General features: G+C 43.3%; 1 protein-coding gene and 1 pseudogene across 3 annotated transcripts in view; both read right to left on the reverse strand.

Annotated features, from left to right (window-relative positions):
• Positions 1–558: 558 nt before the first annotated feature.
• On the reverse strand, positions 559–992 carry LOC127678071 (60S ribosomal protein L22-like 1; annotated as a pseudogene).
• A 4,298-nt stretch (positions 993–5,290) lies between these two features.
• Eogt (EGF domain specific O-linked N-acetylglucosamine transferase) overlaps positions 5,291–25,271 on the reverse strand; it is a 34,284-nt gene continuing 14,303 nt past the window's right edge. For all 3 annotated transcript variants that reach the window (XM_052174386.1, XM_052174387.1, XM_052174385.1), the window contains 9 exons: positions 20,542–20,645; positions 15,915–16,007; positions 15,420–15,491; positions 15,239–15,325; positions 13,962–14,030; positions 10,919–10,980; positions 8,799–8,918; positions 7,976–8,078; positions 5,291–7,497 (listed from right to left, as the gene is read on the reverse strand). In XM_052174386.1, the coding sequence (XP_052030346.1) occupies positions 7,351–7,497; positions 7,976–8,078; positions 8,799–8,918; positions 10,919–10,980; positions 13,962–14,030; positions 15,239–15,325; positions 15,420–15,491; positions 15,915–16,007; positions 20,542–20,645 (857 nt within the window). In that variant the 3' untranslated portion in view covers positions 5,291–7,350. The remainder of the gene's footprint in view (positions 7,498–7,975; positions 8,079–8,798; positions 8,919–10,918; positions 10,981–13,961; positions 14,031–15,238; positions 15,326–15,419; positions 15,492–15,914; positions 16,008–20,541; positions 20,646–25,271) is intronic.

The following is a 25,271-nucleotide window of genomic DNA, read 5'->3' on the forward strand; positions in this document are numbered from 1 at the left end:
ACCAGTTATAGGACCATGTTTTTGTTTTAATCCCAGGTGTAGGATATGGGGCTGCTTTTAACTGTCCACAGAAGCTGACTATAATTTGCCTCATGCCCTAGCAGGGGCATGATTTTGCCAGCTGCAGATAGTTTCTGCAAGTGTGTGACATTTGGAATTTTAGAGACTCTTGAAAGGGCATAGAAATGCTAGACCAGCCCCTTTCAGGGAATCTGCTTGTGGTGGTGGCACTGCTGGCTACTGGCTATTGATGTTGTGGTTTGTTGTAGTTTGTCAAGTGATCATATACAAAGAGAGGAGAAGAAGAAATTGGGTATCTGAAATTGGATATCCTGACAGCAAGAATCAAACCTGCCTCAAGCAACTGGGCGTCCCTAACCAGCAGGAAGTTGTCTAATGTTAGTGACGCCCCCTTTCCTGCAGCCAGCTTTCTGCTTCTTTCTTTCTTTGGTTCTCTGTCTTTCTTTCTTTTTTAGAGTAAAATGACTTTTATTTGCTCATAAAGTCTGATTTTAGATTTCTTTAGCATACTTCCATTGTATTAAAAGCAAAGGCCAATTAGCCCTCAGACTCTGAACCATCTTTATCTTGAATAATCTGGAAATAATGAAGTTCATAAGTCTTCTGGTCAGATGCGACCACACAAAGTCAATCACGGAGATTATTCTTCTTAAGGAATGTCTTGGTAAGACATTTCAAACACCTTTTGGAGAACTGTTTCTCAGGAACAACTGTGATTTTATTCTGGAGTCATTCAATGTAAACATTTCCAAAATTTCCAGTTTTCCCATTGACTTTAACCTTCTCCCGTAGAAACTGTTCTTATTTCCAAACAGAAAGAATGCAAAACTAGGGAATGAAAACCCTAGATAACCTCTAGGGAAGGTACCAAAATTTCCAGAATCAAAAATTCCATCTTCTACTGGATGAGTAAGGTCCAAATGAAACCCCTGGGTTGACTCCGTAGGCTTCTTGTCTTTCTGTGGCGCCATGTTGAGCTGCAGCTGTGGGAAGAGCTCCTTCTTTCTAACCTACCTAGTGCTGGGGGGTTGGAAGCACAAAATAGGATTGGAGAAGGAGTAGAAAAAGGAACCCACAAAGTAGTCAGAAAATCTTGTTGCAGTATCTCTTCTTCCCACTGCGGACACTATATGACCAACAGCCAGCTCATGTTCCTACCTTCCCTGCTGTAGAGCAAGGTAGCCTCAGACTGTCAAGCAAAACAGTCTCTTTGTTTCTCATTTTTGTCAGGAATCTTGTCAGGGTGATGAGATTAATAACCACCACACACCCAAAAGGAGCTGCACCGGTCATACCTACGTGGACTCAACCTTAGTGTGCCACCTACACTAACCCATGTTTCTTTCTTTCTTTTTTTTTTTTAATTGAGTATCTTCTTCATTTACATTGCCAATGGTAAAAGCTTTCCCAATTTCCCCCCTCCCAAAAGCCCCCCTCCCCAAAGATTCCCTACCCCTCCTCCCACCGCCTCCATGTATATGCCCCTCTACCGGACACACTCCCACCTCCCCCCGACCCCACCTCCGTCCATTTCCCTTTGTTGGGGCCTCTATTGAGCCTTTACCTAACCAAAGACCACTCCTCCCACTGATGCCCAACAAGGCATTCCTCTGCCACATTTTTTGGCTGGAACCATGTGTACCCCTTGGTTGATGGTTCAGTCCCTGGGAGTCTCGGGGTGTCTGGGTATCTGAAGTCATTGTTCTTCCCATGGAGCTGTAAACCCCTTCAGCTCCTCCAGACCACCCTCCAGCTCTTCTACTGGGTGTTCTCTAACTCATAGGTTTCTTTCTTTCTTTCTTTCTTTCTTTCTTTCTTTCTTTCTTTCTTTCTTTCTTTCTTTCTTTCTTTCTTTCTTTTTTTCATCAGAAAGTCATTTTATTGTGGACCTGTCATCAACAATGCAAACTCCAATAGGTTCTCTATCCTGGTTGTTTAAAAGGTAAAAGATGACATCAGGTCAGTTACTTTCTATGAAAGAAACTACAGCAATCAAAGAAGAGGGAAAATTTGAATGACCTCCAAAAAATGCAGGTTGTAAGCAGAGTGGAGTGCACGTGAGATGAGCGTCTGTTAGACTCATTGCCTTTGGAACTCAGGTTTCTTGCTGTCAGTGAGCCCATCCACTCAGAGTTCTGTTCAAATAAAACAATAGCAGTGAGACCCATGATAACCTTGAAGACCAACATAAGGAAGAATTTAGTTTCTAAGTAGGACTGAAGTGTTTACATGCTACATACAGGATTTCAGAAGAGCTCAGATCCCAGCCAAACCCCCAAGCTCTCCAGAATGCAACCTCTCCCCCCAATAGCTTCTGAGGCTAAAATTATCTTCAGGGGCACCAAGCACTTGCCCCTTGACGAGATAAGGTGCTAGTACCCAGCATGCACTTGCTGACAGTCACAAAGATGTTCTACATTCCCAGTCATCCTGAAAGCTGTCCCAAAGTCCCCTCACCAGAAGAATGAAATCTTCCCTAATTGTGGGAGCCTAGCCTTTCTCCCAGACTCAGAAGCCTAAAGTGGAGGATGAAGTTTCACAGACTTTACAGGCCCCAGATGCCATTTGGAAGGGCTTGACTGCCACCTTGTGGCCACTAAGTACACATGTCCACAGTGAGCAAGAACAAACAGGGCACATGCTCAATTCAGCTGCTTTTTCTGGCTAAGAATGGTGACCTCATCCTTCTCCATACCTAGAGGGTGGCCTTCGAGTGTTCTGGCAACAGCCCATGCTATAGGGAGGTTGGAATGCTTTGTCATTAGTGGTGGTTTTTGAAACAAAAGTCTCATGTAGCTCAGATTGATCTCGAAGTCAGTATCTGAGGCTGACCGTAAACTTGAGCACAGCATCTGAACGGCAGAATTATAGGTGTGCATCACCCCTCCTGAGACAAACTCTTTATCAACAGAATTACATCCACAGCCTCACCCCGGGAAGTTGTTTTAAACGATAGGTTTTCCAGGACAATTGTGAGGGTGCACCATCCTTAGCATGTCTGGAATTGGAATAACCATAGAAACACCCCATGGTTGTGTCTGTAACCATAGAAACACCCGTGGTTGTATCTGTGATGGTCTAGGTCTGTGATGGTTGTGTCTGTGATGGTGTTTCTAGGCAGGTTTAACTGAGTTGGACCCCGGGCTGAGTAGAGAGGAGAAAGCAAGTTGGGTGCCAGTCCTCAGCGCGTGGGCTTCCTAACTGTGGACACAGCGTGACAGCTGCCTCAGACTCCTACCGCCACGACTCTTCAGCCATGACGGACTGTTTCCTTGAACTCTGAGCCAAAATAAATCTTTGCTGCTTCCTTCCTTACATTGCCTTCATAGGGTATTTGACACAGGATGAGGGCGTGACTGACGCAGCCATCACACCTGAGCTGATTGACAGGCTTCCAGCTAAAAAACGTTTTTCTACTTTCCCTGTGTTCAAAGAAAACTACTCAGTAATTGTAAGAAACCTAAGACCTTCTTTCCCTATGCTTTATGGTCTCCTGTACCCATTGAGACTTCTCTGAAAGATCCTATGTACCACAATGCCCCTAAGGATGTCTCTCTACTAAACTCTGGGTGATGCTGTACCCTGCCCAGACACCGGCCTTTTGTGGATCTCATGCTTCTTCACCTATATCGATTATGAGAATCCTCCCACAGTAAACCATGAGCTTGCAACCCTTTGTTCCAGAATCTGAATTCCAGAGTTATCCAGAGTACTCGACCCAGGACGCCTGTCTGCTACCTGCTGTCACTATAACAATGTGAGTTACATTGTCTGAGTGAAAGCCAGGTCTTTACTCCATTGTACAGATCCATTTGGTGATCTCTGCCTCATCAGAATGAAAAGGCAAGAGCCTTGCCATCTACATGTGGCTTTATCCTTTAAGTAACTCCTGACTCTCCTCTATCACGCCAACTACAATGGCTGGTCCTCAAACTCAGCACACAGGCTCTGCCTCGAGATTTGCATTTGCCCCTCTGTGGTTTGGGTATGTTCTTTATCAGATTATCTTCCTCCCTCCATCCCTCACCCCTTCTAGTCTTCTAGCCTCATCTGTCACCTCCCTGATGAGAACCCTAAGCCTGCCAGAATACTTAAGTCTCCACTTATGTCCAGACCCCACACTCCTTCCTAACTTTGGCTTTCTCCAGGACAGTGCCAGCGTCTGGAACACTGTACTTTCCTATATCAATGTTGCTCAATGCCCTTCTTCACTACCAAAACCTAAGTTCCTTGAAACTAATCTGTCTTCCCAGATGCCACTGAGAGCGACTGGTCCACAGCAGCGGCTGGCTCAGCGTTGACCACATGAGCCATCAAAGAAGTGGTGCTGGATAGCAAGGCCTGGAGCCTCAGGGCATCACTCAATAGCATCTAATTTACTTTTTTAAAAATAATTTCTTTTTAAAACAGCATTTTTCTGTTTGGCCTTGGCAGTCCTGGAACTCACTCTGTAGACCAGGCTGGCCTCAAACACACAGTGAGTTTCCTTCCTTCTGCCTCCTAAGTGTGGGGATTAAAGGCCCAGTGAGATGGCTCAGAGGTTAAGAACATGAAGAACACTGATTGCTCTTCCAAAGGTCCTGAGTTCAAATCCCAGCAACCACATGGTGGCTCACAACCATCGGTAATGAGATCTGACACCCTCTTCTTGGGTGTCTGAAGACAGCTACAGTGTACTTACATATAATAAATAACTAAATCTTTGGGCCAGAGTGAGCAGGCCAAGCAAGCAGAGGTCCTGAGTTCAATTCCAACATGTTGGCTCACAACCATCTGTATAGCTACAGTGTACTCATATACATAAAATAAACAAATATTTAAAAAAAAGGCTTGCACTACCGCCACCGCCACACTTCTGTTTTACTTTTGTTGTATGTGCATTAGTGTTTTGCTTGTAATGTCTGTGTCAGATCCCCTGGAATTAGAATTATAGATAGTTGTGAGCTGCTATGTGAGTTATGGGAATTAAACCTAAGTCCTGGAAGAGCAGCCTGTACTTTAACCACTGAGCTATCTCTCCAACCCCTGACTTTCTCTTGAAAGCAGAAGCCATTGTCCTCCTATTATTTCAGTGAAGTTTGTGCAGGGCCACATTTGTGAAAGCATCAGATAATACAACTGCTAAATAAATGTAAGTTATAATTTTTGATTACACTGAATCCTTCATCAGTGAGCTAATTATTTTTTTAATCATGCGCAAGCCACCAGATTATTTTTAAAGCAAGAATGTGACATTCAGACACAGAAAAATCCTGAAGATGTTCAGATATTTAAATGAAATATAGAAAACTTTATTCCAAAGCTACACCCCCAGATATACAATGAAATGCATCTCCTTACAGACTTAATAAAAAGTGCCATATCTACATTTTAAAATTTACAACAATTTGCAGATCTTCTGCTCTCATGAAAAGTCTGATAAAAAGTTAATCCCATTACTTAAAATTTTAAACGACTGCCTTTATATAAAGTATATTCTAAATGCAAAATATTCAAATACAGTTTCAGCGTGAAATTTTTCTCAGTTTCTGCAATACTCAGGAGTCTGTGAAAGCATAGGTCCCTGTGCTACTTGAAATGAGGTAAGAGGATGGTTTTCCAGAAACAGTCTTCAGATGTTTATCCTCGATGACCTGGGCAAAACCATCTTTTCCACTCCCCTTCCAGTGGAACATCCCCTCCCCTCCCCCACCCCCCACCCCCGCCTACCTAGTATTCTGCACCTAGAACAGCAGCAAACCTGCCATTTAACAATTTTTTTAATTTATCTTTTATTTATATGTAAAGACACTGTAGCTGTCTTCAGACACCCCAGAAGAGGAGGTCAGATCGCAAGCCACCATGTGGTTGCTGGGATTCGAACTCAGAACCTTTGCAAGAGCAGCCAGTGCTCTTAACCACTGAGCCATCTCTCCAGGCCCCTTAACAATTCTTAATGTTACAAATTTTTCCAATTAATGTTACAAATTTTTCCAAACAATTTTATGACCTAAAGAGAAGTCCTGTCTAGAGAGGGTCACAATTTCCTTGAAAGGTATTTTAATAAATAACGTCTACAAGTCTTTTGACAGGCCCCGAAAGGAAAAGGCAGCAAACCTCTGAGGAGGCGTTAGTTACCAATATTTTATTTTGTAGGTTGCTTCTCTAAAGTTTAAAAATGAAGTTCTTGGCTGCGATTTACCAAGTGCATTGTAAAATTAAAAGTAGCTTATAAGTGAGACACCTCAAATGTTGATAAGATACAAGTGTCACACTGTACAATAAAACAAACCCACGTTTGTTTCTGACTGCTGAGCTGTACGCACTACAGAGCCAGTCCCGGGGAGGGGAGGCCCACTGTTAGCCTCCTGTTTGCTCAGTGCCACTTTCTTGGGGATTTTGTTTGGATTGGATAATTCACAGGTCTACTGTGTTTTTAATGGTCTTCCTTTAAAAAACAAAAACCAATAAACAGGGAAAGTGTCTTCTATTCATGTGGCTACTTGGCAGTGTTTTACAAAGACTAGGGTTACTTACATCTGGCCAGAGGTAGATACGCACAGCTGTGTGCACTCACAAACACTGGTCGTGATGGAAACTAAGTCTTCATGCCAAGTCACTGGAGATGGCACTGCAGACTGTTCTGATGGGTTCTCATCAACACTGACATTACATCTGGGGCGAGCATGATTGAAATGAGATATAGAAACAAAATGAATAAAAACAACAGCATGATCCTTTTCGGGCTCTTGATGCACGGAACCTGGTCTATAACACACTCCTATAGCTTGGTCCTGAGAATCACAAACTTAGATACGCGCGCGCGCGCGTGTGTGTGTGTGTGTGTGTGAAATAACAACAGTTCTGAGCTTATCCAAGTAGATAAACAACAAGCTGTGACACTCTGGAATTATGATCACATTACAGTTAACAAACACACGTGATCAATTCTGAAGTCGCCGAAGTTGACACCTTTGGTATCCCAACAGAAAAGCTCTGCCACATCAATGGGCATCTGCCCAACTCTGAGCTATAAAAGTAACATTTTTTCAGTGCAAAAATACTTTTGATAAATAGCAAAGACACAATAAACACACGGAAGACTTAAAGTGTCCTGAAGGTGTGTTTTCATATACAAAAAGTAATTCCGTAGACAGGCGTGGTGGGACACACCTGCAAGCTGAGCACTCCGTTGGCTCAAGCAAGAGGCTCATCGTTAGTTCAAGGCCAGCCTGAGCTATATTCAGAAGTAAAAAGTCATGTTTCATCTTACAGTAGGAATATGACAGGTTGTTTTGCTCCTCTGATTGTGAGTCTGAATGTGAGAGTGTTTCAACACTTTTGTCATTTCTAGAGTTCATCGTGTCTCTTCTTAAATGGCCACTGTGGGTGCTGCAGTACATGTTCTGCAGCTTGAAGGACAAGGTGCATGAATTCTTCTACATCAAAAGAGTAGTTGGTAAACTTCGGGTGTTCCCCCAGAGTTGGATGGTGCCCCTGCAGACACAAACCAGAACAAAATCCCAAAGTCACCGAGGGTGTAATCTTTTCTATAGACATAAAATCATTTTCCTTTGGCTAAAGCAACTGCTTCAACTTATGCTGTACAACATGGGCTGGCAAGCTTTTTCCACAAAGGCCCCAATGATGGTTGTAGCTCTGCCAACCATCTGCTCTCCGTCACAGATGCTCCGCCAAGGAAATGCATAAGGAAGCCCAGACAATATGCAGGCAAATGTGGCGGTTCCCAATAAAACTTTATTTACAACAACAATTGGTGGGCCAGATTTGTACCATGAGAGCTACTGTTTGCTGATGGCTGCTATATGAAAACTGATGTAAGCTGCTTTAACAACGCTGAGGTTTTCTCTAATTTGCAAATATAAAATACATCTTGGTATCCAAGAGACAAACCGAGGCTCAGCGATGGCCTGCATTTTAATAACTGAACTCCAAACCATTTGATGGATGTTACCTTATCTTGAGGAAACACTTTGTTGGGCTTCCGCCAGGTGATGTAGTGGATGCCTCTGAGCCTGGCCAGGTCTAAATAACAGCGCTCATCCTCACAGTTGTACCTACAGACACACGACATGAGGCCTTTGTCCAGGAGGTTGCCTAGTGCATAACATTCTATGGGGGGGAAACAGCCACTTCCCAAATATGGTCTTACTAAAGTTTTTATAAATAACAAACAGGAGAGCGATACTTTTACACACATTCTCAGGGCTGGGGGACACAGCTCACCTACACCAGCCCCCCTCTTTTTCTCCTTTCTTCCACTCCCCACCCCCCTCTAGGACAAATGAATCAAGACAGAATTCACAATTACCTTCTACCTCACAAACAGCTTGAAAATGTTTTACCAAATATTGGAAGTTTTTAACAACCTTTCCTCGGATATTCTCCTTACATATTCCTGCCCCCTCATCATCTCTGCCTCAGACATGCTGGGTAAGCAATCCTTTGGAGATAGGGCCTTTGCTATCCCTGCCAGTACCACCCGGGCTCTCTTTCAGCATAGGAATTATACTGACTGACTGACAGTTGAGAGGCAGTGGTGAGCTCTTGAGTCAGGAAACCACAGAATCACATCCTGCAGCATTGAAGCTGTAAGGATGGAGGGAGCCTCTGCTGGCACACCTCAGACCTTTTAGCTCGAGGTTGCTTTCCTTTCCAGATACCACCATGGTGTATCTTGACAGTAGTATGGTAGGCTTTCTAGTGCCCGGGCCGAACCTCTTAGCTGAGATCCTGGCTCCTAATCTCTTCCTTGGAAAGCTGCCACCCATACTCACAGCTCAAACACAGCAGCCCAGTCCGGAAGGAAAAGCAAGTGGGTAAGGCCGGCTCCGTGCATGCCAATAAATATGTCCGTGTTGTGTGTGATCCTGAGCTGATCTAAAAACCCGAGTTCTCTGCAGTACGGGAACAGCACAAGAGAGGTAGGGCGAAGGGAGTTAGTTAGTCCATGCTCCACAGAGACAGTATTTATACACTGTGTCACACTCCACATCTGCACTGTTGTGACAACTTCAAGGCACTATAGTATGTAATAATTTATTCCTTGATAATGTAACAAGCTTACTAAGCACAAACTACTATTGCTATTTTTCAAGGGAATGTATAATAAGAAAATCATGACATGTGATATCAACACAATTACAAAAATAGATATAATCCAAATAAAAGGTGCCATTCAAATACAGGCAGATAATACTGCAGGGCAAAGCTCTTAGCAGAAGGCCCTGTTCTCCTCTCTTCCTGGGAAAGGGAAATGAGCAAATGCTAACAAGATATTAGGATATTCCAAGCCGAAAACAACTTCCTCCCCTGCCAACGGAAGAACCGTCCACAGCACAGCATACTGGGTAAAGCAGAGGAACTTTGCATCTTCAGAGCATGACTGCATGTGTAAGGTGAGAGGAAGCCAGCAGAGCACAACTGCAGGCCCTAGCATGCAGCGACAGCTTCGCCTTTCTCTGACCTCAGCCCAGGAGGCACACTGTCCACCATAGCGGGATCCCAGCCATGAAGCCCAGTGGCCTGCTCCTGAGCGCATTCTTACAGATTCATCCTGTTAGGAACTAGGGGCTGATGAGGGAGGGGCAGCACGCCCAAGCTTACATAGATGCGTGCCTACGGCAGGTCCCACTACATTGTGTGCTTGAGTGCACGTGTGCATGCATGTGTGCATGTACACGTGTGTATGTGTAATATATGAAAAAAACTATCAACAGTCATAAACTGGATCATGGGTGGATGAGGGATAGAGAGAAAATTTCACTTTTTCTTTGTGCTATTTTGTGGGAGCTTTCTTTCTGAGAATTTAGAATTAGATTTATTCATTTTATTTGACGTACATGTTTAGCCTGCATGTGTGTCTGTGTACCATATGTGCATTTGGTGCCCCCAGAGGTCAGAAAGGGGCATCCAAGCCTTTGGAAATGTAATAAACAGCTGCTTCGCCACCATTTGAATGCTAGGAACAGAGCCTGGGTGCTCTGCAAGAACAAGTGCTCTTGACCACCGACCATCTCTCCAGCCCCCTCTGCTCCTCCGTGTACTGATAATGTTTTTCTGCACGGAGCAACTGCCTCTACACAGAGCTGTTGCAGGGTGACTGGGCTCACGCAACAGGACTAGACGTCGGTGAGAGGCATATTCTTTCTTTCTTTCTTTCTTTCTTTCTTTCTTTCTTTCTTTCTTTTTCTTTCTTTCCTTTTCTTTCTTTCCTTCCTTCCTTCTTTCTTTCTTCCTTTCCTTCCTTCCTTCTTTCTTTCTTCCTTTCTTTTATTTGTTTTCTTTTTAGAGGAAAGGTTTAACTGTGTAGCCCAGGCTGCCCTGAAACTTGCTTTGTAGGCCAGGCTGAGCTTGAACCCCCAGACATCTGCGTCCCGTGTGCTAGGATGGAAGGTGTGCACCACCACTACCTGGCAGTATGTTCTCTTTCTAAGCCTTTTGCTTCCACCAGAATTTTAAAAGAAACGTAAATATTTTGAAAGTTTTTCCTTTTTTAAATCCATGACTTTCAAAGCTGAAAGCTATTAGCTAACAGTGTAAATTTGGCCATATACATTTTTCCATAGGTATATATACGTATATACTTGTATATGAGGATATATGTATATGTGTGTGCATGTTAAAATTTAATACTAGCTGAAAACCTTTAATAATTCAGAAATTTCAAACAAATATCTGGATTCATTATTTCTCCAGAATAATTAGATTGTACCAGACAGAACAGGAGACCTCAGAAAGCTTAGCAGCTCCCCGGGACTTGAGTCCTCCGTCACCCCTGTTTTGTTTAGTGACTGTCTGAGTGGCGCTTCTTGGTCTACAAGGGTCAGTGCACCCACTACCCACCAGTGAGTGCTTCACTAGGGATGACAGCGCCTGTCGGGGGCCCCCGGCTTACCTGTACTTGTAGTCAACCACCCGGACGTCAAATGTGGATACTGTTTTCAGTGCATTTACCAGCTGGAGAAAAAGAAGAATACACAGAATGATTCTTCCTTCTTTTCTGCTTTCTTCTAGGAATCTTAAAGCTCATTTTTTTCAAATTAAAATTTATTTTGTTTGTGTGCATGTTCATAGAATGTCCACCTGTACAGAGGACACCTTCACATGTTGTGTGTGTGTTCATAGAGTGTCCACCTGTACAGAGGACACCTTCACATGTTGTGTGTGTGTTCATAGAGTGTCCACCTGTACAGAGGACACCTTCACATGTTGTGTGTGTGTTCATAGAGTGTCCACCTGTACAGAGGACACCTTCACATGTTGTGTGTGTGTTCATAGAGTGTCCACCTGTACAGAGGACACCTTCACATGTTGCGCCTCAGAAATACTTTCCACCTCACTTGCTCTGGAGCCAGCTGCACCTGCTTTGTGTATATATGTGTGTGTGTGTGTGTGTGTGTGTGTGTACATGCATGCACTCACCTGTGTTTATGCATACAGAAGTCAGAGGACATCAGGTGTTTTCCTCTATCACTTTCCATTTCGCTGTTTTTTAATTTGTGTGGGGGTGGGGTGGGGAGTGTTGTGTGTGTGTGTTGTGTGTGTGTTGTACATGTCAGTGTGGCTGGGTAACATGTGCTTGCAGGTGTGCATATATCTGGAGGCCCACGGCCAGCACCAGGTGTCTTTCCTCCATGGTTCTCAATCCGAATTTTCTGAGACAGTGCTGCTCCCTGAGCCAGATGCTCCATTTTACTGAGACTGGTTGGTCAATGAGCCTTGGAGATTCGCTCTGCTGCCCACCCCACCTCCTGGTCCCTATGCTGGAGCATGCCACCACTCCTGGCTTTGTACGTGGGTTCTGGGGATCCAGACTCAGGTCCTCATTCCTGCACAGCAGGCACTTTGTCAGTTGAGCCATTTTTCTAGTCCCTTCTTTTTAATATTCTGAGACGGACTCTCTCTGAACCTGAAGCTCACTATTTTGGGTAGATTGACCACCTAGGATCTGCACGTTGCTGTTCCCCAGTACTGGGGTTATTATACACACATGCAGCCATGCCTGGCTTCTAGGTCAGTGCTGGAGATTTGAACTTAGGTCCTCTTGCTTTCACAACAAGCCCCCTTAGCCACTGAGCCATCTCCCCAACTCCAAACATTTCTTAATTTTTTGCAGATAAAAATTTGTATGCATTACCTATCATTTATGTCTATCACTTTAGACCTTATTTACATTCAAATGCTGACCGAGCGTATCTCCTGAATTCCTCACCCCATTTCTTATCATTTCAGAGCACGTGGTGCTGAGGGTGAGGGACTCTAGGCTGCTGACGCTATGTTCTCATGGTTCTTTCCAGCCATTGTCTCAGTTCAAACAAACCACTAGGACGCTGAGCCCCAGCCTTGAAAATATTCAAGTTTTGGCAGAAAAAAAAATCTATTTCTATGTAATTTCTAAAGTCACTTTTGGCTCTTATTCAGGCAGGCAGAAAGTAACAGAGCGCGATCAGCATGTTGTCAATGCAGCGCCATGATTCCGCGCCATGATTCCGCATCCCTCCAGCACTGTCTCCTGACACTGATGGCTACCAGGTAGCCCTATACAACCACTGCAACATCAATGGTTACAAAATGTCTTGATCTGAGCTTCGTTCAGTCTCTGGCAGAGAGAGGAGAAAGAGAGAGAGAGAGAGGGAGGGAGGGAGGAAGGAGGGGGAGAACCACACCCTGAGCTTCTGACCACACAATCTCTAACCTTAAGCAGTCTCTCCAAATCATTGAATGCAATATAATTGCTGATCCCATTTTATACACACATATGAACAACTGCACAACACATGTACAGTCACAAGATGGAAGTGTTTCTCTACAGTTACTTTCCCCCAAGAGAGAACTTATTAGGTAGCATGACCCTTCTTCATTTAATGAGGTAGATTCACATGGGCCTGCACGTCCCATCATGTGTCCTTTCTCTAATTTCTGGCCATACAGCATTATCTCGACAAACCTTGTACCAGGCTAAGTTTGCAGTAACCATCATTTAACCAGACCTCCTGGGAGCCAGGCCGTATTCCTGAGGCCTACATAACGAGTTCAAGGTGAGGCTGGACTATGTACACACTGAGTCTTATCCTCTGTCCACTGGTCACAATGTAGGCAAAGTACCATTGCCCTTGTTGTACTCACCCTTTGGAACCCTCATCCTCTTAAACAACAGGCCGCCTGCCCTTGGGCTTATCACTGGGAGCAGTGTTTACACAGTCTGCCTGTGGACTCTGAAAGTATCAGGCCCGCACCACAGCAGGGGCTGGCCCGGGCCTTTCCCTGACCTTTCTTCCCCCTGGTTTGGTGCTATTCCCTGACCTGCCCTTTCCTGACAGCCTGGGCTCATACGCACACTCCGCCTCCTCTTGAATCTATCTGCTATCAGAGTGAAGAACAGTCTCACTGTCTAAGCTCCCGTGACTATATGCCCAGTACGAGGCTGGGTGCAGTGTATGGTTTTGTGCTGCTGAAATGAATTGAATGCCCAGGAGTGGTTTCTGAAACATTCACCCACTCAAGCGGACGGAACCCCTTTCAATTGTTTGTGTTGCCAGATGCTACGGAAATACCAAGTAGCACCAATCATCTCTCAAAAGATGTGCTTGCATGTTCTTACTAGTTTGCCTGGAGGGAGAATTTTCACTCTTCTGCTGCGGTCCAGAAAAGACTCTCAGCTTTGTTTGGCTTTGGTTTTGCCTGTATTAGAGCTGATGTAGGTGAACATTACAATAAAGCAGATCTGGCTGGGGTGGGAGTTTAGAGAAGCTAAAGCCAGTAGTTGGAGTAGATTCAGGCAATTATGTATCTCTAGAAACTAATAGCTTCAAATAAAAACCTCTACCATGATATGAAACAAACACACACACACACAGAGAGAGAGAGAGAGAGAGAGAGAGAACACATTAGCCAAGGAAGGCAAAGTCACTATTAAAAGTTTGTACCAAAACACTAACCTCATTTTGGTTCAGGATTTTCCGGTATTCTGTGCTGCGTGCAAGAATAGTAACTCGAACTTTGCCATCCTGTGATTAAAATGAAAAGTTGGAATAATATTGGATATACTTAGACCAAAAGAAAAAAGAAAAAAAGACAACCCGAATCTCAAATGCAATTTCCCAGAGACATGAAACTCACTAAGGAGACATGGAAAATACTGGTCTTAACCATTATCCATTATCTTAGGAAATAAAAATATATATCTACTTCATAAGAAAATACATCTATACAATGAATTATTACTTAACTATGCACAGGGACAGAACATATCTTATTGCAGTATAGAGAGAAATGGAGGCATTATGTAAGTCAGGTACATGTTCCCCTCAAATGTGGAAGCTAAAGGAACTGGTCTCATAGGTGTACACAGAAAATCCTGGAGAATACGGTGGCCTAGTTGATAGTGAACACGGGGAAGGAAAGAAATGACATGGTAACTAGATACACATTACAGATACAGGAGATCTGAGATTTGCTATCGAAATCACTACAGTGTTAATAGGCTTGACAATAATATATTATTTCTCACAAAGCTATGAGAGAAAATTTAGAATGCTCCCACAACAAAGACATGATTAATTCTTGAGGTAACACAAGTGCTTGGATAATTACACTGTGTCAAGTGTCAAACTATAATAACACTACACCCTAGAAATGTGTGCAATTATTGTATGCTGATTATGAATACATATAAGTGTATCTGCTTTAGCCATGGAAGACAAAACCTGTTCATTATATTACTACTTCTTTCTTGGTTGGCGGGGTAGATTGTTTTTAGCAGGGATTTTGTGAGTTAAATGGGAGAAAATAGGGAGATGTGGATAAAGAAATATACGACAAGGAGAATAAAGGGTATTCTTTTTGTTTGTTTGTTTGTTTTGGGGGGGTTGGTTTTGGTTTTTTGGTTTTTCGAGACAGGGTTTCTCTATGTAGTCCTGGCTGTCCTGGAACTCACTCTGTAGATCAGGCTGGTCTCAAACTCAGAAATCTGCCTGCCTCTGCCTCCCAATTGCTGGGATTAAAGGCGTGCACCACCTCTGCCCAGCTAATAAGGAGTATTCTTACAGTACCCTTTAGCTTATCTTTGGTGGCTACTGACTCCTGAATTCAGAGGAGTATAGATTCAGGAACATTATCATAGCAAACACTGCCTCCTGCTTAGTTGTTTTCCTACAAAGGTGGCATTACAGATGAATACTCACGCCTACCTCAGAGCCCATAACATATCCATTACCTTGGGTCCCTCTTGAGTGATGTTCAGCCTATGCAGCACGTGCTGGGAGAAGGCCCTGAATAATCCAGTATTCTGACAGCCAGAGATCTAAAACAAAAGCACCAGTTCACATGACAGCAAGCTCTCCTGCACTGGGATTTCAGATGATCTGGAGAAACATAAGGCCATCATAGCCGCTTACCAGAGGTGTGTTATAGAACAGCCCATACCGCATGCGGGGCAGCAATGAAAACACAGCTTCTTTAAAACACACCTAAGAGAGAAGACAGTTTAGAAGACAGCACAGTAAGATGAGCACCTTTCACAGGATACCACAGTAAAGTGTGCAATCCTTCACAGGCCACCACTGGAAGGTATGCACCCTTCATAGGGTAGACAGCACAGTAAGGTGTGTGCCCCTCAGGATAGACAGCACCTCAGCACATTGTACACCCTTCATAGGACACCACAGTAAGGTGCTCACCTTCAAGCAAAAACAGTAGCCCTCATTTTACAAAGAAAACCTTTCAAAAGTTTTAAAGTTTATTTATAAGAATTCTAGCTACAAAAAACAAACATCAAAAAAAGTCAAAACCAATGATAACAGCCACGAGAAACTCAAATTAAGTGTTTACAATATGAGTTAGTCACTTACACTTGACAGTCATTTAAAGACATTTCACTAGGTTTCCAGTACCTTTTTGGAATCGTAGGTTTTCAAATGTATGACGTCATAGTCAGTGAATGCTTTCCAGGTATCGGAGAAGAGGTCACCATATCCATAAGAGCTCTGAAGGTAGAAATACAAAAGTTAGTGCCACAAGAGGATGCTTAAGGGGACCCATACATATGACACCATTTGTACACACGATGACATGATCACTGAGCAAAGTCCATCACAGTAAGTAGATTGCATTTGGAAGGAAATTTCAAAGGAGAAAATGGCTTGAAAGCTTAAACATCAAATGAATATCCTCCCAGTTGAATAACGAATCATTCACATTAATAATGTCACTAGCAACATCACATTATACAACCTATAATCCTAACTATCTGGGATGCCTCCAGTCCCAGACATTGTTCTAAGCACTATAGATTATGAATTCATCAAACAGCTCCGCCATTCTAGTGAGCTAGCTGATGTCCTTATCCTGAATTTATACACAAGGAAACTGTATGTAAATTCAAATGGTTTGTCTACATTGTAGAACTAATGAGTCACAGGACTGGGGTCAAGCCATGTCTGTGTTCTCAGACTTCATGCCCAATTACTGTATGACAGCTGCTTCTCAGTGGGAACCTTTCCTAGTGTGTTTATCAAATTTGTGTCCTCCCCCAAAGGTAGAAGGGAATTATAAATTCTGCCAGGTAAAAGGAGAGGGTGGTCCATTTTTAAATGATGTGACTCAGACTGAAGAATTCAATCCAAAGACAGAAGAAGCACAAGCCATAGGGATACATTCAAAATGTGCAATTTCTTTTCCTTTATGTTGTCTCTTTTTTAGGTTTTGAAATTTTCAGGCTTCTCCTATTGTAAATATTTCAAAGATAGAGAGAAAGGTCTGATATGGTGACACAGAAAGGCTTTGCTTTAGTGTTTCTCCAGCAATGGTACAATAAAGACCCTCAATACCATCTACAGTGAAACTGACCTGTTGTGCCATAATAAATAAAGAGTAACTAAAAGAAGTAATTTTAGACAATTTCTTGAGATAAAGTACACTAGGTAACATAAGATGCCTCTGAAAGGAAATTTTAATGATAAAATAGAGTGATTCTGTGTGGACCCTTCCCAGGAAACTTGTAGATCATTCAACAATAACCACTTCTAGAAACTTCATCTGTATGTCCTCCAAATTCAAATTATCCAGAAGTGGAGGAAAGAATGAATGTCTTCCCACTGAAGAATCCTTGGGTTTTCCTCAGGGTGAGAAACAAACAAAACCCTCTTTCTGTCAGGTCTTCAAATTTGAACATACCCAGTGCCTCAGACACTCAAACACCACTTGTAGGACTCATCCCAGGGGTGTAATGAAGGTAAGGGTGTGGAGAGGAGGACATGGAAAACCCTCTGGACCTCTGATAGGAACTCACACTGATAGAAAACATTCAGAGAAGTTGCTGTGTCTTTATTGCATGTACACAGAAAACAGTGCCTTTTCTCTGTGATACTATAGTAGAACGACTGTTTGCCTGTACTGGGGTATGTGAGTAACCCCGTGGGGATTTCAGAGCATCTAGCAGGATGTACATGGCCACATGCAGTTCTATACCACTTAACGAAGAGGACTTGCACATCCACGGATTCTGGTGTCCAGAGTGAATCTTAGCAGGGAGAACACTGCATATAGAAAAGATGCTGACAGCATCTAGTACATAGCTCAGAACCAGAAAGAAATGAAATGTGAGTGAAGGGAAGGAACATGTGGGTGAAGGGAGAGGCATGGGGGTTGAAGAGAAAGGAACATGGGGGATAAAGGGAGAGGAACATGGCGGGTGAAGAAAGAGGAACATGGGGGTGAAGAGAGAGGAACATGGGGGGTGAAGAGAGAGGAACATGGGGGGTGAAGAGAGAGGAACATGGGGGGGTAAATGGAGAAGAAAATATGCAGGAAATCCAACAGATGGAAAAATACTGGCACCATTCAAAAACAGACATAGAAAGATGCCCTTGTAATCAGAGAGCATTTTTATATAATGATATAAATAAATCTTTATACAAATTATATGCATAGAGAGCCTTATACAACTCCTGATAAAACTTTACTTAAAACTATATTTCCATTTATTCCCTTGGGGGATAATGCAATGGAGAGAGAGGGAAGAGACTTAAAGGAAAAAGAACTTCACACTTGTGTGTTGACCTCATGAGAATCAGCCATTAGCTCTATAATTAGAAAGGAAGAGCAAAGGGCTGGAGAGGTGGCTCAGCGGTTAAGAGCACTGACTGCTCTTCCAGAGGTCCTGAGTTCAATTCCCAGCACCCACATGGTGGCTCACAACCTTCTGTAATGGGGCCTGATGCCCTCTTCTGGCCTGCAGATGTATATGCAGCAGAGCACTCATACATTGAATAAATAAAATTTAAAAACAGAACAAAACAATATTTTAAAAAATAAAGCAAAGATGTTCCAAATCCTCAACACCAGAAAAGAAGTGGCTTTCTATGACTTAGGAGGCTGATGGCTTTGTGGAGGTCTCAGTACCTAAAGGGGAGAGTCACAGATGGCACTGAGCTTATGACTATCATCTTAAAAGCCTACAGTCTAACTGTGGCAGTGGTTCTCAACCTTCCTAATGATGTGAACCTTTAAAACTGTACCTCATGTTTATGGTGACCCCAAACAATAAAATTATTTTCATCACAACTTCATAACTGGAATTCTGCTACTGTTATAAATATCTGTGCTTTCCAGTGATCTAGGTAACAACTCCTGTTGACCATCCAAGGGGGTCTTGGCCCACAGGTTGAGAACCACCAACTTCAGGTTTTGCAAACAGAAATTCAACTGTGGACAATACGATTACACAGTACTGCTCCCAGGCAACCTCAGGCTTTTGAGCACTGAATTCTGGAGCAACTGAGCATTGCTGCTCATATAAGAACTCGACTGGGAAGTTAGCAAGGACCACTCTGACCAAGAAGAAAGGTTATAAGGGAGGAGTTGGCGGACCAGCAAAGGACAGCCATAACATGAGGGCAGCCAAACAGGAATACTGCTCAGATACAGGATGCTGCTTATCAGTACCAGACTACATGAAAATCATGTGTCCAGCTGACAAGGGCCTTCACGGTGGCTGTGTGCCCTGGTCTTCCCCAGCAGGCACACAACAGGCAGGCCAAATAGAAGCTAACTCACTTTAACTCAGTCTACTCAAGATCAATGTAAACAGGCATGCATGATAGTATGGAGACGCTGCTAAAAAGCACTTGATACGTGTCTCTCTACCTCACAAGTTCTTCAGAGGACTAGAGCCTCTGAAGCTAGAATCCTTGACGCCACCCCTTCACCTCAGTGCGTTACCTTAGAATACTCACCTGCTGTGTCCTGTCTGTAAAACACACTAATAAAAATCCTGGTCCAAATTCCCCACTGAGAGCATGTAATTTTAGTAAGGGCTTAAAATAAAGAGAGAGAGGAAAAAAGAATGTCTTGCAGAATTTCTGAGAGATGTTTTGCTAAGAGACGTGGCCCGCTTAAGCAAAACGAAGAAACGAGAAGGACGCTGTCCCCTTGGCTCACAAAAAACACAGCCAAAATTTGAAGCTGACCTGACAGTAAAACTGGACTCATGACAGAAATGGAAGCACACGGAGAGCCAGAGATAAAGAGAGCAAGAGCATGCCAAGAATGCAGAACCAGTTTTTCAAGGACTTTAAATCATGCCAGAGTTCTGGGAGATGGCCATGGTGACAACTGTCCACAGAGCTATACTGTGAGCTTACTGTCTATGAAGTATGGACCACAAATGCTTTCTCCCTGTCTGTAAAACTGTTTATGAATCAGCTGGTGTGCTGTGCTCACTGGGAATGCAGACGGTGCATGCATGCCCACCATTTCCAGACAGTGTTGCATCTCATTTAGATATGATTCACCCTAGATAGTGAGCTTAAAAAACAACAGACCACTTAGCATGAAGCCGCTGTAACTGGAAAGCTATGAAGGAAAGGATTGGGGCTGGGGTGTAGCTAGCTCTGTGGTGGAGTGCTTAGCATGCATGAGGCTGTGGGTTGAACTTCAGGGGGTAGGGGTCAGGGTGGGGGAAGTAAATCAAAGAGCAAAATAAACTTAATCACTACTACCTTGTGTCACAGAGGTCTCCTGTCTCCTGAACTCAATCTGTGCTCAGTGGGGAAGAAATCCACTACTTCATTCCAAAGTTCAAAGCTCATAGGACACGCTTATCTATGGGAAGGGGTATGGCTCAGTTGGTAGAGTGTTTGTTTAGCATGCATGAAGCCCTGGGGTTAATCTCCAGCACCACACTTGTAATCTGAGTAATCTAGAGTGGATGCAAGGGGAACATAGGGTCATCCTCAGCTACATAGTCAATTCTGGACAGCCTGGGCTACATGAGATATTGCCTAAATCAAAACCAAAATAAAATAAAGATCACACATCCATATGTATCTGACGGGGTGAGTATGCATATGTGAGGGGGCCCATAGAAACACTTTTGAACACAGCTATACATGTGTGAGTGTATGTGTGCTTAGGCATGTATTTAGATATGCATCTTGGAAAATTCTGCTTCACAAAGCCAGAGGCCCACAGTGAAAGAACAAGACAGAGCTGGGGCCAGAGGAGAGAGTGGGTGCTTACGGTGTCCCACATGACGATGTACACATCTGTGCTGAAGGAATTGTTGACGTGTTGAGTGAGGTAGAGATTCAGGAAGTCACAGAAGTGGTGGTACATGTTAATACCTGGTGTTGGGAAAGAGAGAACACGTTAAACAAGAGAAGATGCACAACTGAATGGTTTTTTTTATTTCACTCTACCTATACACAGTTAGTTGGATTTCTAGTTAATATCAACGAGAAAACACATTTCTCCTAAATAATGGGCTAGGCACGGGTACTCATCAACCTGAAGAAGTATTGAGTTTAAGTTCTTACTGTTAAACTGGTTATTTTGAAATCAGGGATGCATTTATTTTCTCCTGCATATCAACATTCTATTGGGGTCTGGGGTAGGGGTCTGGGGTGGGGGGCTGAGGTGGGGGACTGGGGTGGGGGACTGGGGTAGGGGGCACACATAGATCTATTTAGCTCAGCACGGGGAACTTTCGGGCCATGATGGCTAGCCATCCCTTCTGATTATTCATTTTGTTTGTTTCTTTTTTTAAATCAACCAAACGACACCTATGCACAGAGACATTGACAACAATCACAACTACTCACATTGTGGTAGTTTTACATTCTTGTCTCTTTTTGCCCTATTTAATCATTCCTTATATTATTCTTCTTAAAAGATATTTTGTGTTTTGCCAGCAAGTATGACTATGCACCACATGCATGCCTGGCACCCTCGAAGGCCAGAAGAGGATGTCAGGTCTCCTGAAACGGGTTACAGACTCTCATAAACTGTCATGTGGGTACTAAGAATCAAACCCAGATTCTCTGGAAGAGCAGCCAGTGCTCTTAATGGCCAAGCTATCTGTCCAGCTCCTGCTTACACTGTTTTTGGGGAAATACTGACCAACTATAAGTTAAAAGTGGCGAGTGCCTCATGTCCTAGCTGACAGAGCATCAACACTGGTGCTGGAAGTACCCGGTTGAAGTCTGGCTTAGCAGCTCTTGAGCAGTATCCCTAGATAAGCTAAAAGTATTTAGTCTTTAGCTTTGTCACTAGAATTGGGGAGCAGTCGTAGTGCAGTTTGAACTCTGTTAGGATAAAGTCAGACATCTTCAAGTGCCTGACACGCAGTAAGACCTTCATGAAGATGATCAGGAGCTTAGTAGGTCAGAGTACAGCAGCCATAGCTGTCACTATTTTTAATTCCCATGCCAGCCATGGGAAAGACACAAACCAGAGGGTGGTGACTGCCATGCCTCCCGATGGCCTGAGTTAAATCCCTAGAACCTACATTAAAAGAAGAAAACAAACTACTGCAAACTGCTCCGTGGCTAGCAGAGACATATGTACGCTCACACTAAAGAAATAAATGGAAGAAAGAGAGAATGGCTGGATGGTGGTGGCCCACACCTTTAATTCCAGCACTCAGAAGTTAGATCTGAGTTCAAGGCCAGCCTGGTCTATGGAGTGAATTCCAGGACATCCAAGACTACAGAGAAAGCCTGTCTCAAATAATGAAGGAAAGAAAGAGAGGGGGCGGGGAGAGGAGGGGAGGGAAGGGAAGAGATGGAGGGAAGAGGGAGGGAGGGGAGGGAAAGAGAGGGAGGGAGGAGGAAGAAAGAAAGTGATGAAAGAAGAGAGGGAGGAACAGAGAGAGAAGAAAGGAGGGAGGGAGGGAGGAAGGGAGGGAGGGAGAGAGGAAGGGAGGGAGGGAGGGAGGAAAGGAGGGAGGGAGGGAGGGAAGGAGGGAGGAAGGGAGGGAAGGAGGGAGGGAGGGAGGGAGGGAGGGAAGGAGGGAGGGAGGGAAGGAGGGAGGGAGAAAGGGAACACACTCTTGATTTAGGTATGTGGGACTCAGGACTCAGCCTGGAAAACACGCTGTTGAGTGAAACCATGCTTTGAATGAAAACCAGTGTCTTTCAAAAGTAGCAACCATTAAATATCGTGAGTTCATTCCTACAGGAAATGATAACACAGAGTGCCAGGAAATAAGAGCAGTGGATACTGCAGTCCATTGGAGTAGTTAGTCTTTTCAGATGAACTGTTGCAAGGGACAACTTCTCCTTTTAAATGGCATTTGTTTGTTTGTTTATGTGTATGTGTGCACATACACCCCAGTGTGTGTGTGTGAGGAAGTCAGAGGGTAACTTGCTGGAGCTGGTTCTCTCCTTCCACCATGTGTGCTCTGAGGATCAAACAGGTTGTCCTACTTGATGGCCAGCCCTTACCCACTGACCCATGTTGCCATCCCCGGGAAGAATCTTAGCAAAGTGCCTATTTTCAAGTTCACAAGAAAAGCTTGCACTAGTGACTATCCCCTCTCCCTAGGTGAGCTCTACACACGCTATAGCTGGCCTGTAACACTCAGGGAGTCCCTAGCATTTACTCCGGAATGCAGTATACATATGACAGTGTCTGGTATCACTAGGAAGTAAGCACAGGCTTCAGGCTGTAGCAGTAAGGCGGGCAAGTTCTGTTACCATGTCCCTTGTCCCAAGGTGACTTAAGAAGTAAAGGGGAATTGGATGGTGGCATCGGTCAGAAGCAAAGGCTCAGTACCAATACAGCAAAGCAATGGCACCCATGCATCTCAGCCCATTCCCTGCTGCTTCCCATACTTTACCACACACAATCTGCAAACATATTTTGTTGCATATAATCTGCATACGTTTCATAGTTCACACACACACACACACCTCTTTCATGGGAAGTTTCGCCCCCCCCTTTTTCACTTGCATATTTTTTTTAAAAAATGAGCCAGAAATTTGGACAAAGCATTTTAAGTTTGCTGTTATTTCAAAAAGCTTAAACCTGTCTGATTTCTGAATCTAATATTTTGTAACCCAAGAATTATAACCTCAGATGGCAGAGCACATTAAAACCATGATCAGTCAAGTATGGTAAATTCTCAAACATTCGTGATGGAGGGCTCTCTGTAGTTCACAGTAGGCCAAGCCACTCATGAATTTTGATGTGACATAGCACTATAATCCCCATCTCTCATGAGGGGTAATATAGCATGTTTCTCTCCTCCCTAGGGCTGCTAGTTGCCAGCGTTAAAATTATACTTGTAGGCCAAAATCTAGAGCTGAAAGGCATGATGGGAAAATAATTGTAATTTTTTTTCAAGAATATACAGTAGTGGTAACTTTCTTTTGGTTACAGAAAGTTGGCCGTGGGAAATCATGGGCGATTTATTCTCAGAAAAAAATAATGTAATGAAACATAAATGTAATTAAAGTGATTAAAGATATCAGACAGGGTGAAGTTAGTTACAAAGGGTATATGCATGCAAATTTGTTTCATCTTTACTTGGAATGGAACCGTTTCACCTAAATGTGACTGTTTCTTGTAGAATTTGAAAGGGATAAGAATACGTAAGTTCCTCTTTCTCCACATCCTTGCCAGCATCTGAGCTTTTCATTTAACTGGAATGAGGTGGAATCTAAGGGTCGTTTTGATTTGCGTTTCCCTGATGACTAAGAATGTTAAACATTTCTGTAGGTGCTTTTCAGCCATTCGATATTCCTCAGTTGAGAATTCTCTGTTTAGCTCTGTACCCCATTTTTAATAGAGTTATTTGGTTCTCTGTAGTCTAACTTCTTGAGTTCTTTGTATATATTGAATATTAGCCCTCTATCAGAGGTAGGATTGGTAAAGATCTTTTCCCAATCTGTAGGTTGCCATTGTGTCCTATTGACAGTGTCCTTTGCCTTACAGAAGCTTTTCACTTTCATTAGATCCCATTTGTCAATTCTTTATCTTAGAGCATAAGCCATTGGTGTTCTGTTCCAGAAATTTTCCCCTGCGCCCATGTGTTCGAGGCTCTTCCCCACTTTCTCTTCTATTAGTTTCAGTGTGTCTGGTTTTATGTGGAGGTCCTTGATCCACTTGAACTTGAGCTTTATACAAAGAGATAAGAATGGATCGATTTCCATCCTTCTTCATGCAGACCTCCAGTTAAACCAGCACCATTTGTTGAAAATGCTTTCTTTATTCCACTGTATGTTCTTGGCTTCTTTGTCAAAGATCAAGTGACCATAGGTGTGTGGGTTCATTTCTGGGTCTTCAATTCTATCCCATTGATCTACCTGCCTGTCTATGTACCAATACCATGTAGTTTTGTTTTGTTTTGTTTTGTTTTGTTTTATTTTTTAACCACTGTTGCTCTGTAGTACAGCTTGAGGTCCGGGATGCTGATTCCCCCAGAAGTTCTTTTATTGTTAAGAGTTGTTTTTGCTATCCTGGGTTTTTGCTATTTCAGATGAAGTTGAGAATTTCTCTTTCTATCTCCATCCATTTGCCAGCAAAGTTCATGGAGTTGTCATTTTTAATAGGTGAGTAATATTCCATTATACATAAATGCACATAATGGAATTGTTTGTATCCATTCTTCTGTTGAGGACATCTGGACTGCTTACACCCTCTGGCTATTATAAATAGTGCTGCTATGAACAGAGTGGGGCATGTGTCCTTGTTATAGATTGAAGCATCTTTTGCATATAGCTGAGTCTTCAGGTATCATTATTTCCAATTTTCTGAGGAACCACCAGATTGATTTCCAAAGTGGTTATACCAGCTTGCAATCCCACCATCAATGAGGAAATACATGGTATATACTCACTGATAAGTGGATATTTGTCCAAAAGGTCAGAACTCCCATGACACAACTCACAGACCATATGAAGCTTAACAAGAAGAAAGGCCAAAGTATGGATGCTTCAATCTCACTTACAAGGGGGAAGAAAATAATC

Source organism: Apodemus sylvaticus, chromosome 2 (assembly GCF_947179515.1).
Source record: "Apodemus sylvaticus chromosome 2, mApoSyl1.1, whole genome shotgun sequence".
In the NCBI taxonomy this organism is placed as follows: Eukaryota; Metazoa; Chordata; class Mammalia; order Rodentia; family Muridae; genus Apodemus; species Apodemus sylvaticus.